The 15,857-nt window shown below is 28.6% G+C and overlaps 3 protein-coding genes across 4 annotated transcripts in view; 2 read left to right on the forward strand and 1 right to left on the reverse strand.

Moving 5' to 3' along the window:
- Positions 1-490: 490 nt before the first annotated feature.
- LOC113400949 (beta-parvin) overlaps positions 491-15,857 on the reverse strand; it is a 165,316-nt gene continuing 149,949 nt past the window's right edge. The window contains exons 2-8 of the mRNA XM_064220332.1: positions 3,495-3,622; positions 3,258-3,347; positions 2,915-3,186; positions 1,570-1,760; positions 1,354-1,468; positions 888-1,131; positions 491-646 (exon numbers count right to left, since the gene is read on the reverse strand). Coding sequence (XP_064076402.1) covers positions 570-646; positions 888-1,131; positions 1,354-1,468; positions 1,570-1,760; positions 2,915-3,186; positions 3,258-3,347; positions 3,495-3,612 — 1,107 coding nt within the window. The 5' untranslated portion in view covers positions 3,613-3,622 and the 3' untranslated portion in view covers positions 491-569. The remainder of the gene's footprint in view (positions 647-887; positions 1,132-1,353; positions 1,469-1,569; positions 1,761-2,914; positions 3,187-3,257; positions 3,348-3,494; positions 3,623-15,857) is intronic.
- On the forward strand, positions 4,600-7,230 carry LOC113400978 (LITAF domain-containing protein). 2 transcript variants are annotated; one of them, XM_026640682.2, is made up of 4 exons: positions 4,600-4,732; positions 4,943-5,091; positions 5,345-5,498; positions 5,619-7,230. In XM_026640682.2, the coding sequence occupies exons 2-4, from the start codon at positions 4,950-4,952 to the stop codon at positions 5,722-5,724; spliced, it is 402 nt and encodes a 133-aa protein (XP_026496467.1). In that variant the 5' UTR covers positions 4,600-4,732; positions 4,943-4,949; the 3' UTR covers positions 5,725-7,230. The 2 variants fall into 2 exon arrangements, with proteins under 2 accessions (XP_026496467.1, XP_026496459.1); XM_026640674.2 differs by lacking the exon at positions 4,600-4,732 and having other exon boundaries at positions 4,824-5,091.
- On the forward strand, positions 8,500-14,844 carry Bor (belphegor). The gene is made up of 10 exons (XM_026640641.2): positions 8,500-8,821; positions 10,003-10,157; positions 10,299-10,411; positions 10,550-10,756; positions 11,005-11,162; positions 11,266-11,525; positions 11,690-11,813; positions 12,203-12,494; positions 12,640-12,838; positions 12,985-14,844. The coding sequence occupies exons 1-10, from the start codon at positions 8,632-8,634 to the stop codon at positions 13,165-13,167; spliced, it is 1,881 nt and encodes a 626-aa protein (XP_026496426.1). The 5' UTR covers positions 8,500-8,631; the 3' UTR covers positions 13,168-14,844.

The raw sequence follows: 15,857 nt of genomic DNA on the forward strand, positions 1-15,857 counted from the left end.
TAAGTCTACTTATGAACACAAAATAATTTGCAGCGAATATTAGAGTTTTAAAAAACTCGACCACGAGTTTAACTCGTAATTTTTATAAGTGTTGTCATTATTGACGAGATTACAGTTTATAGAATCTATTTAACAATGTTTATTGAACTTTATTATAAATAAATATAATATTAAATATGTAACAGCACTTGATGGTGACTAACAACTATATGAACTAAAGAAATTCATAATAAATGTACTTGTACATGGCTGTTTTATCTTTGTGTTCTATTGTGTACAACTTGTGGTCAATATTCGCTCATTACTCATTTTATTTTATAATATACTAAGACATTTTCGATGTTTACCTATTACTAGATAATCGTACTTCAATTCATTTTAATAGTTTGGCAAAATTTGTTTGGTCATCTAGATGTAATCCTTTCGGTATGGCATGTATTACAATGGATTTTTTTTTGTTAGATCTTTTAAGTTCTTAACATGATTAGTCTGTTAAAATTCTTGTCCAATTTTTTTAAAACAACTACACATTTTCCGCTGCAAATATAGTATATAAATTTCTGACAACTTCAAGCCATATTCTTATATTTGGTAAAAAGATTATAAAGCACTCTTAAAGTAGATTTAAGGTCGAGATTCACAATATCTGAAACAATAAAAACAGAATAATTACAAAACTATTATAATAATTTAGACAAAATACCAATACCAACAATCCTTAATTTAAGAACTGTCAATGTTGGTAGACATGAGAAAACACAAATAAGTTACAATTTTAAAACAACTGTATATTAACCTTTTTTAATTAAACCTAATATATTATTTATTTCTTCTTCATAATGAACAATATTCAAAAATAATAACAGAAGAAACATTGTATTATTTACCTTCAGGTCTTGCTTTTGGTTTAGCAAGCCCCACATCCTGCATCAGTTCAAAGGCAAAGGATACATTGTGCACTTTCTGATCAAAGTCTTGAGGTGTTAGGTGAAAGTCATACAGAGGTACAAAAAATCCTTCCAGCAATCCCATCAAGAGGCAAAGGTAGACACCATCGTGGAATTGCGTGTCGAGATCCATAACTTCCAAGTTCACTTTGCTGAGATGTTTGTTCACGAATGTTATGAGTGACTAGAAAATACAGATATTTGTCAAAAATAAAAATAGTTATGCTGCATGTTAAGTCTATTTAAAAAAAAACAGTACAATTATTGCCTTCTCCTAACATCCATGGCCTATTTAGACCAATGATGCTATATTTTAAAACAATGGATGTTTAATATTATTTTATTTTTTCCAAAAAGTGTATTTTTATGAAAACTAAAACTATTACTATCATTTGGACTACCTTACCTTTTTGACGACCTGCAATTTGTCTGGAGCGTGATCAAACAACGCGTCAAAGGCATCTCGCTCGCATTTCATTCCCAGATCGTCATAGGTAGTAGTTATATCCTCCATGTATGTTCTAGAAAATTTTAAATATTTTTTATAATTTCTTACTTAACAGCCAGTAGTCATGTATGTAATCCAAAAGAAAGTTTCATGATGATATTAATACATGCTTACCTGTGAGACAGTTGATTAGAGGCATCTTTCTTGACCACCACAACATTCACACTAACATTTTCTGGGAGACGGATTGGTGCTCGAAAATGACGGGCCAGAGCAACAAGCAGATGCAATATTGATACAACATTCTTGGAATGAACTGAATCCACACTCCATTTCTGAACTGGTTTTGATGTTCCATATAGCACCTGAGGAAAAGAAATGCATTTTAATTTAAAAAAAAGCAGGTTACAATTGGACCATGTTATGCAAAAATGTATCAACCCAAAGAATGACACACAACATTGTTTTTTTATGTTATTCATTCAAAAATGTTTAAATTCATCTTATATAATCAAAAGAGCTATAAAGAGTAAAATATAATATTCACTTTTGCAGAAATATTTGCATAATATAGCATAAGCTACTGATAGATCTAATTTATATAATTATATTGAAGCAACAATATTATAGATATTATGAATATAATACTAATATAGTAAATGCACACGTTTTGTAAAAAATTGTTTCTTAAGCAAGCTTTGTTAGAATAACAAATATTGCCTTCAAAGTTTATGTTATGATCTATTAACTAATTCATGATGTCATCTGTTATTACAATAAAAAAAGTAGTGGTTATCCCATGCGAAACTACCTTAGTAAATACATATAATAAATCACATAAACAATAATTAAAACTATTTCATTTCTACTTTTAAATGAGGTTAATACCAATTAGAACTCTTTCATATTCACAATTAATTTTCATCAAAAGATGAATACAGTTTAATTCAATTTGATTTCTTTGATACAAAATTTGTCCTTAACTATCCAAATATTCAAAACTTAAGTAAAACATTCTTTTCAAATTCATTAATTTTCTTAAAGGTCAAAGAGAACCTTATCAACAAAATACTCATAGATTCAAGCAGCTTTTATATTTCAAATATATACCATAACTATAACAATCTATATTTGTATAGAAAAAACATAAATATTGATTTTAATATTCAAATAGTTTTATTCATTTTGATTACAGCATATCAATATAAAGAAAAGTGTTTATCAATCCATCAAAATATATCTTATTTTAGTAATCTACAATCACTTCTAAAATAATCATAAGCATTGAGAATTGCTAAATAAACTTGCTTACAAATGCCGTAGCCTATGAGTTCACATAAAATAAATATTAAAAATAAAAATGTATTTCTGAATATTTTTAGAGAGGTAATTTTATATTGTTTTCTTTGTTAGGAAAGGACAAAATTCATTGCAAGCACAAACAATATGGAAAATCTGAGACATATGTAAAGTTTGATAAATTTTAAATATTGAGTGTTTGTTTTAACAATAAACATACCCTATTTACTGCTCTTAAGACCACTGCAAGTTTCTGACGCTGACCCTCTTCAGACTGAGTCACTTCTGGAACATCTAACTTTGTCTCAGTCAACTTCTCCAACAATTTCTGAAGAACTTGCCCATCATAAAGATCTTCACTAATGTCTTTGACAATAATTCTTTGAGCTGCAAGCTCATCGTTAATCCAATCAATCAAAACCTGAACCAGCTCCTTTACTCTAGGATCTTCTAAACACCTAGGCTCAATAATTGCTCTTTCTTCGTTATCATCTGAAACAAAACCTTTCTTTGAGCAACCTTAACTTCAATAGAAAAGAAGATTTTAAATAGGAAGAACATACGCAAACTATATTCCTCAGGCGGGATTTCTGGTGCTGTAGGACTTCCTGGTGAATCTATTGCATATTTTCCCTCTGCTTGTACTTCTTGTACTAAACAAAACATTAACATTTATAAAAATGTACTATTTACAACAAAAAAAAAGTCAAATATGTAACATCTGCAAGAAAACGAAGCCATTAATATTCAAGGTATGTCAACCTACACACACTACAAAGTAACACAAATGAAACACATACCTTCCTTTATGCGTTTCTTACGACCGATAGTGCCAATTTTGTCCCAAAATGATTCTTCTTTATCCTCCTTTTTGGGTAAAACTGGTGTCCGTGGAGATTTTGGGCGTGGTGAGGACATTTTAACTTGTCTGATGAGGAAAACAGCGTTAATGAATCATCATATATTTTCAACTCGAAACACTGATGTTATAAGTATTACAGTCACTTACATTATTCACTTTTCAGTATATTTACTCTAATTAAGTTAACACAAACAATTAAATAATAAATAAAAATATAAAGGTATACTTCTAGGTCAAGTATTTACAATATCTTCAATCTTTAGTTTTATATTTGACCATAGAGTACAGCTAACAAATACAAAGTGTATATACAAAGTGTAATATAATCAACGCTACATTATAAATGAACAACTAAATAGCTTGTAGTTTAGTAAACATTAAACCTCGAATTATATTTAGTTATTATGATTTAATTTGAGCACCAGAAAAATAGACATAAGAAATAATATAATGCTATTTTATTTTTGTAGTTATTTTGTTTAAAAATAAAACTATGAAAGAATTATTTACCTGTATGTATAATTTCAAATATACATTAGAAGAAACCGAACTTTTAAAGGAGCAATAAATTCATTTGCTTAATAATGTGACCCTTATGACGTTAATCATTGTAATTAAATATTGCAGACGTATAATATACTTGTATTTGTAAATAGATGTTTGTTAACTCTGACCCTGTTAATTGGAAAACCTGTGTGAAGTCCCAACTGGTATACATTAATTAAAAAATAAATTATTGTTATTCCGAAATATGAAGTGAAAATAAAAATTATTGAAACATAATTATATTATTTTTTTTAAAATAATAACAATTCACTAAATCACAAAAACGAAACCAAATAAAGATCAAATACAATAAACTAACCCGGAGACTGATATTTGTACCGTTGATATTTTGTTGTTGATTTTTTGATTAGATTGTATTTAATATTTTTTACAAATTATAATGTTTTCACTAAGCATTTGTAAGATATTTTAAGAAGGACTCTATTTTAAAAAGGATACACTATTGAATATTGATTTTTAGTCTGTGGTTAATTTCTCTCTTAACTATTAAATATACTTTTTTCGCGTTCGTCGTTCAATAATATAAAAATAGACAAAGACTTGTTTCTAATTTATATTATTAACAAATAAAGTGTTTAAGAAGAGCTGGAATAATTGTTACTGCTTTTTGTTAGTATTAAATTATTATTTTAATTGAATCAATTTGCGATATTTACTTACTCATAAACCTTTGAGTCCGCGAATGAACATCTGCGTTTTATTGGTTGGTAGAATCATACCTAAAAATAGCAACGAGATTGTATTGCATCACGCGAAGGTTTACAGCGAGTGTGTTCATTTGTGAGTGCTTTGTGTTTACTTGTGTTTCTGTGGTTAAAGGTTTAACATGGAGAAAAGTCCGAATCCTCCACCATATAGTTGGAATAATGGGCACACAATGCAGCCGCCGCCGGCTGCTCCACCTAGCTATTCCCAAGCTGTTGGAGGAGTAGGACCTTCTAGTCCATACACTCCCCAATACTCTCCATGTAAGTACAAATTAATAAAAAACAGGCAATAACAATGACCTCAAAATATTTGGAAGTATGACTAACATGTCCTTGTAACCATTTTAATTTAAGAGGGAAGTGAAGGTGAGCTATAATTTAATCTCCAATAAGATTATAATAATATAAATGTAATACTGAGACAATGATAACCTTTTTAAACTTTATTAGCATGACAACAAGTATCTTTTATTTAAAAAATCATTAAGTTATAATATATATAATGTTGTTGTAGCATCAGGGCCAGCAATTGTCACAACAGTAGTGCCAGTGGGTCCACAACCCACACACATGATATGCCCCAGTTGCCATGCAGAGATGAATACTTACACACAGACAAAGCCAGGACTTATTGCCTATATATCGGGAACAGTTATATGTTTGATGGGGTAATAATATTTGCATACATTCTATACTTTTTATTTCTAATGCACTTGAACCAAATAAAAATTTAAATTAAAGAACCACTGAATACTTTTTGTCTAATTCAGAAATTATTTCTATTTCAGAGGATTTTTAGGTTGTTGCTTGATTCCATGCTGTATAGACAGCTGCATGGATGTCCATCACAAGTGTCCCAACTGTGGGGCTTATCTTGGTCGATACAGGCGATAAAAACATTTTGTTTTCACAATAAGCCATGGGATTTTTTTTACCGCAGCAAGTAATGGTCTATTTCCAAGCACCTCACTATCTATCTACTTTAGACAATAACTGCCTTGTAGACTGACTGTACTGGTGTAATTTTTTTTCACATCACACTTTCAAAACAAAGAGATGTCTATATTATAAATTAAATGTCCACATCTTTATGTGTAGTAGAAATTACTATTAAGACATACCTGACTAATTAATAAACAAGGTCACTCATTATTTAACAAATAGACAAACTGACAAATTTGGTGTCAATTGACAACTATTAATTATAATTTTCTAAAAATCAAAATTTGCGTCATATATAAATATATACACAAAACCATGCTTATTAATAAGCCAGGTTATTATATTATAAAATGTATTAAAATGGTATAATTTATCTTAAAATGTTTCTCTAAGCCCAGTTTAATGTAATTGAATAGGAATAAGTATTTAATATTATTAATAAGGTATCTTTTGTGTATTTTTTATAAAAATATATTATGTACAATTTTTATATTTTAGGATTTTGGAATATTTAACTTACAATGTTGATCTTGATGAATTATTTTAAATTATTATGATTTCTGATCCACAATAGTGGTTGTTTTATTTAGTATACAAATAATTTAAAAAACTAGGTTTAAGATAATGTTAAATTTTAATTTATTTGTTTTTTTTTGCTTACAATTACATGCCCTTAATTTACAGATCTGCGATTTAAAATTGTTATGTTCTCTTTAAATCTAGTTAACTAATTTAATAATAATTTTAATTATATTATATTAACAATGTCAAAACCAATGTTTTTATTATTGGTTGAATATAATGTACTATGTATGATCTTGAATGTTTAGTATTAATATTAAACCTCCTGACGCCACAATGGGTATGTTATAGATAAAGTTAAAAGATTATCTTTACAATAAACAGATATTTGCAGGTTTTTAATTGAAACCCCATGTTGATAAATAAAACTATGTCAGCACTGATTATTTCGTCCATAGTTTTTTTTATCAGCAGGATCTTAATGTCATGATATATGTCTGTTTTAAATATTAAATTAATAATCTACATGTTTATTATAAGAATAAAGTACACGTAATTGATGTTTACTACTGCATATACTAGATTAACAGCTGATAGTTTAGTTGTTTAGCCAATTTGTATCAAAATTTTTGATCTATCTAACAAATGATAAAATACAATTGTGAGTTTCTCGTTAGATATAATTATATCAACAAAATAAGTATCTGGTGATGACTTTTCAATGTAATGCACCTGAAATGTATAGTTCATTGAAATGTGCAAACGTAACTACAGAAGCTTAATGCAGTTACTAAACTATCAGCTGAATAAATCTATTATGTGCATTCTGTTTATAAATGTTTTAAAGACCATACAGCTTTAGCCTTCATTGTGTTCGCTAATGTTATACTACTTTCCTGTGACTAAAAACATAATAAAATAAATTTTAACGCCTTGTTTACTTTTTTTCGAGTCATTTACTTGTCTTCAACACATTTACTGACCTGCTAGAGTATTTGATTAGGTAACATTCATAAAGAATACCCAAAACTGAATATATTATATCAGAAGCAAAACAAAGCTTTTATCCTTTTCGGTTAATTAGCGCGTCATTATAATTAATTACCTCAATGCCTATAATAGCAGTAAACAAATTTAAATTTTCTTGTGTTGTCGATTGATGGACTTAAGTAATAAAGACTACATTTTATACCACCAATAAAAATATAATTATTTACTTATTACCAATGAAAATTTATGTGGTAATAACAAAAAGACAAATACAAATAATGGTTGTTTTAGTAACTTGCTAAATTTTAAGGGAACCCACAATAATATTTTTTTATCCTTTATTTCTTACGAGAAATAATGGCTTATTTACGAAGCGATTTTAAGCAATACAGCATTAATCCTTATCCAATTAAGTGCATTTTATATTGATCAATGCCATATTGATATTCTTACAACATGAAATTGAAATGAATATTTTCGAAGATATTACAGATTTAAAATGCAGGGATAAAGCGGTTTGTTGAAAAAAACTTAAAGTTGTTGGTTGAAACGTTGTATTGTTATATAAAGACATTCTGTAGTATATATTTGGTATCAGATTTGCACCCGTGCGAAGCCGGCGCGGGTCGCTAGTATACTATAATTTAATTTATCTCTTTATCCAATACCAAGTATCGTATTTATATATTTTCTAAGTCTTATTACATCAAATATAAAATAAGAAATAAAGAATTGTTCTGAAGATTGTATATGATATTGATTATTTTTGCCTGAGGTTTTTTTTAAAAAAAAAAACAAAGTTTTTACTCAAATTGCATCATTATTGTATTCGTTATGGATTAAATGAAGCCATAAAAATCAATAGCGCATCCGGTGCATGCTGCGCAATGTTTCTTTTTAAAAAAGCGTTTAGTTCCTTCTGAAATAGTAAATTAATGAAACCTAAAACTTCTTATTTTTAGCTAATAATAATATTATTTTTGTTATAAGTATAATAATAATATTATATAAGTTATAATGACAAGTTATTAAATATTCTATCATTAACCATTGCTAATTATTCACAAACAATAATCCACTATCTTTTACGGCAGAGAGGGTCTCCTTGTAACTATTTGATAAAAAATTTAAAAAAAAAGTGTTGACATGATAAAATTATATATCTATATTTCGCTGTCAAATAATTTTATAGTCTACTTAGATTTTGTAGTCTATGACTCTGATTCTATGGTATTCGATCAATCAATTGTTCAATGTCCATTCGTGTGCTCTATTATAAAAAAGGATACAGTGTTCATTTCAATAAATAAATATACATTTGATGAATAAAACTACCTGTTTTTAGCCATGTCTTGGTTATTCGGGTACAGCCGGCCTCAGCAGCCGCCTACTGATGAGCCTCCAGCAGATGGTGGTGGCTCAGCCGCCGCTCCAGTTAACCTCACTAAAGCTGAAAAGAAAGCCATGGAATCATATAGATTTGATTCCAGTGCTCTGGAGAGAGCTGCGCAGGCTGCCCGGGAGTTAGAAAGATCACGTATGTATTTAGTCTTATCAGTCACATTTTAAGGTATTGCATAATGCGGCCACCTAACCTACAATCTTAAACAAAGTAACATTAAAATATTATTATAGAATGAATTTTCAAAATTAACACAAATTATATTACCTACTGATAAGCTTTTCAAGTTGAATAATAGAAAGAAAAACTTTACGGTCCTTGACCAATTTAGCTAAGATTAACAGATATTGCGATTCTGATGCAATCTTAAATAGATCAACTCTCATCATAATACCAAACAAATATTGCTTTGCATATAATAACTTTACTTTGTTTAAGTAGTTTGTACATATATTTTCAAGAATTTTAAAATCATGGTTGTCATTGAATTTATGAAGTTCAAACTACTGTACAAACATTACTTTAAATATGTAAGTATTTTGACAAATTGCCTGATACTTATGAGTAATACAAGTAATTAAATTCATTTTTTGAAGTCTGCTCTATTTATAATCTTTTTAAGATCATATTTTCTATTTCCCTATGAGTAATGTTTATTATATTTATAATATAAAAAAGGCAGTTGAAATAAATTATTATTGCTTCTTTATTATTAACATATAGAATATTGGATGACATGAATGACATAATTAACAAGAGAATAGTAGACATCAAATCTATATGGAAACAAACACATATATTTATTTATTGAAAGAAGTAATTAAGGGATATTCAATTAGTTTAATAGAAAAATATATGTAAACTGACAGTAATATTTATTTGATTTGTTGTGAACGTTTTTTATATTTAAAAATATTGTACTTTGAATACTAAAGATTTGGTCACAATCCAACGGTAATGTTTTATAAATAAATTAATAAAAGTTGAAATATTTGTTATGTGAGAATTACTTGGGAACTCGCACCTGTAGGAAAGATTATCCAAATCTTAATATTATGTAATTATATTATAATTAAGTTGCCACTTGTTTGTTTAAAGTACTTCATTTGAAATAAATATTATTTAATATCAACATTTGAAATAGATGGATATAAAATAGTAGTAGATAAAGAGACTATTTTGTACCAAAAAAAGAACATACAATATTTTTCATAGTTTTCACGTTGCATGTCTGCACTGATTGTATCTTGTAAAGTAATAGAAATGAATGGGTAAAAACGTTTTGATTCTCCAGTATGTAATATATTTTTTAACAGGACATGCTAAAGATGCATTGGAGCTTAGTAAGTTGCAAGAGAGCACTCGTCAACAAGAACAGATGGCCAAGATAAAAGAATACGAAGCAGCCATCGAACAAGCTAAAGTAGATCAGAAGAGAGTTGATCATGAAGAAAGACGCAAAACATTACAGGTCCGATTATGTTTTAATTATTTCTTTAGGAGATTGTCATTTTTCTTAATCAATAGTATTCTGATATCATTAAATGGTCAGTTTTCTTTACACTACCTAAATAAAGAATTATATTACAAATGCTTTATTTCCTTAATATAGGAAGAAACAAAACAGCACCAAATGCGTGCACAGTATCAAGACCAATTAGCAAAGACACGGTATGAAGAGCAATTGGTTCAGCATCAAAGAAATCAGGATGAAATATTAAAAAAGTATGTTTATTTTATATGTACAATGTTCTAACAAGAGCTATTCATTAGAAATTCAATTCTATTGGGTAGCTATATTATATATATAGACACTATTTTTTTTACAACTTTTCTAGATTAAAGATTTTTATAATTAAACAGGCAAGAAGAGAGTGTAGCGAAACAAGAAGCAATGCGTCGCGCCACTGTTGAGCATGAAATGGAATTGCGTGAGAAAAACAAACTTAAAGCTATAGAAGCAGAGGCCAGGGCTCGTGCTAAAGCTGATAGAGAGAACAGAGATATAACTCTTGAACAAATTAAACTGAAAGCTGCTGAAAATAGGACAACTATTTTGGAAAGTATACAGTAAGTTAAAGAGATATTACCTAAATTATCTTAAACTTACATTTAAGTTTTCCACTCAAACATGTCTATAACAAAATTCTAATATAGCCGACAAGTATATGAATTAATTTTCTCTATGTTTTTTACATTTTGTATAATAATAACAAAGATTGTAGATGTGCATAGACTTAAAAGTAGAAGTAATTCAATTTATTTATGTTTTAATATTGAGTATGTTTTATATAGTTATTTTTATATGTGTAATGCAGGACAGCAGGTAGCGTTATAGGAACAGGTTTAAATGCACTTGTCACAGACTGGGACAAGACACTGGCTGCAGCTGGAGGTTTGTCCTTGGTCGCTCTTGGTGTTTACACTGCTAGAGGTGCAACATCTGTGACTGCTCGTTTCATTGAAGCTAGGATTGGTAAGATTCTAATAATAGTTATTATTTTATTAGCTCAACTCCTATTAAATTTTCTAATGTTTATAAAGTGCATTAATTAATAAGGTATTTATTCTGTTATTAGGTAAGCCGACATTAGTGAATGAGACATCAAGATTTTCTCTCTTAGAAGCAGTTAAGCATCCCATCCTCACAATATCACGTGCCATCGCAAATTTCCGTAAACCATCTGATGCATTAGCAGGTGTTGTGTTAGCTCCTACATTAGAGAAACGCCTCAGAGATATTGCTATTGCAACTAAGAACACAAAAGTGAATAGAGGATTCTACAGGAACCTCCTTATGTATGGGCCACCTGGTACTGGTAAAACTTTGTTCTCAAAGGTAAGTAGTACCTCTTCATAATAGTTTAAATTATACTATAATTTTTACTTTGTGTCTGCAGGAATATTGACCAATTACTGAGATCATTTGAAATTAGATTAAATTAAAACTTTTGCTAGAGTAAGGGAGTATTTGTTATACCTATAATTACTACTTTGTTACAGAAATTAGCAAAACATTCTGGTATGGATTACGCGATAATGACGGGTGGTGATGTGGCTCCAATGGGCAAACATGCCGTAGCTGCAATTCACAAGATGTTTGACTGGGCCAATACTAGTAGAAAAGGTCAGGATTCGTTTTTTTCATGATACATGCATGTATCCAATGGATTATGCAATCAGAAACAAAGCAGTTTTTAATAAACTTCATTACCCATAGAACAATACTCAAATTTAATGTTTCAACACTATTAATTCCATACATAACTTTCAATTTCACAGATTTTTGATTTTTCACTGATTTTCATATTCATAATAATATGACCTTTATCGATCTCAGGAGGTGAATGTTGATAGTTAACTTTGTTTTGCTCACCCTAATGTCCCATACTACGGTCCCATTAGAAACTTCGTGCCATTCATCCAGTCATTCCAGTCATTTTAAAATTTTGTTAAGTAGGTTTTCATAACAGTTTATTCATATATTATATTTTAAAATATCATAATTATTTTTAGGTGTCTTGCTCTTTATTGACGAAGCAGACGCATTCCTGCATAAAAGGTCTTCTGCACAAATAAGTGAAGATTTGCGAGCAGCTCTAAATGCTTTTCTGTACCGAACTTCTGACCAAAGTAGCCGTATCATGTTGGTACTAGCCTCTAACACCCCGCAACAATTCGACTCGGCTATCAATGACAGATTGGATAAGATGATCGAGTTTGGTCTACCCGGTCTAGAGGAGAGAGAACGCTTGATTAGGCTATACTTTGATAAGTTTGTACTGCAACCGGCATCAGAGGGCAAGAGGTGTATTTCATTTTTATCATGATTAATCTTTTATGCAAATTTTAATTACTTGTAACAATTAAAATAACAATAATGGTCAAATAAAAGTTAAATAACAATGCATTATACATTAAAAACACATTTTAAATGCAAATATTATTTTCAGACGTCTCAATGTTGACCAGTTTGACTATGGTGCTCTCTGTGCTAACCTAGCAAAAAGAACAGCTGGTATGTCTGGTCGAGCATTATCTAAACTTGGTGTAGCTTGGCAAGCAGCTGCCTATGCGTCTGATGATGGAAGACTTACAGAACAAATGTGCATAGACATTTGTGATGACGCTGTTCAGGATCACAGACAAAAGGTAACTTTATCACTAGTATTCATTTAACATTCAATAAGTTTTATATAATAAAATGGAAACAGAATAAGCCATTTTTATATTAGATTATAAATTAACAAAAATAGAGTTCAATTTTATTAGTGCTAATTTTTTACATTTAATTATAGATGGAGTGGCTGTCAGCAGAAGAGAAGACACGAAGTATGATGCCATATCTTTTAGATTTACCCCCTCTAGACATACCTGAAGAAAATATTAAGCAGGCAACAATTAAAGAACTGCCAGAAACCAAAGAGGAACCTAAAGTCAAGTTGACTAAGAGAAAGAACAAGGAAGACATGGAAAAGTGACACCTTCTGATAACCAATGATGATCCTGTAGAAATACAAAACACATGTTCCGAAAATAAAAATATAAACTGTGATAATAAACAGTGCATCTATGACTTTAAAGTATCAAAATTGCAAACACACATTATATTGTCTGACCGTGACTTTAACAAATTGCGAAAGTTATTAGTGAAAGTGAGAAAAAGTAATATCTTAAAATAATTAAATAATTTCTTGGAAATATCTAATATTAATAATAAAAGTTACAAATCAGGATGATATTGTTCATTTTGACGGTGTATTGGTATGTTAAAATCTGCTGTTTGATATAAAGATATTGTGTGTAATCATCTTTACATAATCTACATTCTACATTCTACAAATAATAAATAAATTGTTTCTATTGTAAAAAGTTATCTATAATACTAGCCTTTATTTACCTATACAGGCATAACTCTAAAACGGAATTATATAATATATTTTTTGCAATTATATTCAAAAGTACATTAACAAACACGCCAAATCTTATAGAATATTAATTTTACCACAATGTTCCAATTAACATTTACCACCACCAATTACCACCATAGTTATATAAGTTTCAGTTTTATTAAACATTATGTACTTTTTCTGTTTTCTCTTATCTTATTCGAATATTTATATCGGACTTCCCCTCCTGTGAATGGCAAGATTTTTTATTGTTATCATATTTTACAGCATTTAATCGATGAATGATTTTCCAACACATCTGACATAACCGCTTGGTATTAATCTAAGTTTTGTTTAAAATATTACAATGTCTAAGTATATTCCTATTGTGCGTAAAAACGAAGTACAAAAGATCATTAAAATTATAAGTATGATATGCCTAACTTTATAATTGCACAAAAGTTTTAATGTAAATGCAATTGTAGTACCTAAGTAGGTATATTATTTGAATGTTCACAAAAACGTCTGGTTTCAGAGCGATTCCACGTTTTATTTTATATTTTTACTAGCTGTTACTCGCCTGTTTCGCTGGGAATTATATAAAAAAGGAGGAAGGATAAACGGATTTCAAAAAATTTATAACCTCAGGAATAATTAACATCTCAGGTAGATTAAGCGTCGACTGATCATATTCTCATACAAATATGTTCAGTATTTTTCACTTGATTGACGCTCAAAGAAAATAAAATTTAATTAAATAAGTATATAAAGTTAGATACAAGGAAACATAGAATCTAAGAAATTGCATTTTTTCCAAATGACTGTTATTAGTATGGTTGGCTTAATCATAGTGGTTGATTGCTTTATTTTGATTTAGATTGCATTATGGTGGCGAAATTTTTAAATTTATGTGTGCAAATATCACAAAACGATGTAACTAGTAGTCAATGAACATAATTTATAAATATAATATAAAAAGTGAATGATATTGGTAAGTATATATGATACTTTAAAATGCATAGAAAATAACTTTTTGTAATTATCTCACTACATCTTCAAATAAAATGTATTTACAAGAATGTAAACTATTTTCAACGTTTAAAAAACATATGGTTATGGATGTTTTGTCTAGTATAAATCAAATAAAATATATAATTTTAAGTTGTTATATCGAAGAGAAATTGTTTTGATATGGTTTATTTCTCAATTGCAATGTAAAAAGTTATTTGCTTGAAACCTGTATGTAGTGTTAATAGAACTTGTTAAAATTATGATTTTTGTTTTATTTCACAATCCTTCATAAATTTAGTAAAATGTATTTAAAATATTTCAAAGAATATTGTTAGTTTACCGAATATACTGTAGATTAAAATTACAGTATATTCGGTAATTTGTTAACATCAAAACTGTATCACTGTTTTTAGTATTCGGAATTGTCATTGTTAAAGCTTAAAATATATTTGATAATTTTACATCATACATTACAAACAAGTTAATGATAAACATAAATATTTAAAAGCAATACGCATAAACCAAGAACTTGCGTTTCTAATATATTTGATTGCGTAATCAAAACAGCATTGCCTAAGGACATTTAAATAATTACATAATTATTATAATAACATACGAGAATAATTTAAAATTGATAAATCATAATGAAGTTATGAGAAGGTTAACTTCAGCTATCTATTCAGACTTCACATGGCTAATATTTAGGAGCAATGAGATATTAAATATGTAATTAGCAATATAAGTTAATTTTTCACCCATCCTCTCAGATAAACAAACGTTTTGCCTTATATTCATATATCATCATATTTGTCTTGGCTATAAAATTGTTTTTTCTTACTTGATTGTACTAGGTACCTACTGACTTTGATTGCCTATAGTTTTGATTAGTATACTGAGTAATGAGTATCCCTACAATTTGAAATGAAAATACTTTTTATTTTCTGAATTGATCATTGAAGGGTGATCATTCAGATTAAATTTGACTTTGATCATCGGTCGGTTATTATTAATAGCTAATTATTTTAGAAACTCTCAATAATTTTTTTAACCAATCATATGACTTATTAGTATTTTTCCAATTTCATAGGTTTATAAATTTAAGTTATAAAAGAAACATCACAAATATTTGTTCATTAAATCGTATATTATATGTTGTTGTGAATGTAACATTAGTTACTTAATAATAATACATGACTAAAATTAGAAAATAGAACATTATTTACATTAATTATAATAGAGCTAAAACAAAAACATTTGCATAGCTATTATAT

This window comes from Vanessa tameamea, chromosome Z, assembly GCF_037043105.1.
Source record: "Vanessa tameamea isolate UH-Manoa-2023 chromosome Z, ilVanTame1 primary haplotype, whole genome shotgun sequence".
Classification (NCBI taxonomy): Eukaryota; Metazoa; Arthropoda; class Insecta; order Lepidoptera; family Nymphalidae; genus Vanessa; species Vanessa tameamea.

What these genes read in the sequence shown, in the direction of transcription:
- LOC113400978 (XM_026640682.2), top strand. Translation starts at nt 4,950, where the DNA reads ATGGAGAAAAGTCCGAATCCTCCACCATATAGTTGGAATAATGGGCAC. An exon ending in CACTCCCCAATACTCTCCAT is followed by an intron (nt 5,092 to 5,344) that starts GTAAGTACAAAT and finishes ATGTTGTTGTAG; the next exon opens with CATCAGGGCCAGCAATTGTC. An exon ending in ACAGTTATATGTTTGATGGG is followed by an intron (nt 5,499 to 5,618) that starts GTAATAATATTT and finishes TTTCTATTTCAG; the next exon opens with AGGATTTTTAGGTTGTTGCT.
- Bor (XM_026640641.2), top strand. Translation starts at nt 8,632, where the DNA reads ATGTCTTGGTTATTCGGGTACAGCCGGCCTCAGCAGCCGCCTACTGAT. An exon ending in GGCCAATACTAGTAGAAAAG is followed by an intron (nt 11,814 to 12,202) that starts GTCAGGATTCGT and finishes AATTATTTTTAG; the next exon opens with GTGTCTTGCTCTTTATTGAC. An exon ending in TTCAGGATCACAGACAAAAG is followed by an intron (nt 12,839 to 12,984) that starts GTAACTTTATCA and finishes ATTTAATTATAG; the next exon opens with ATGGAGTGGCTGTCAGCAGA.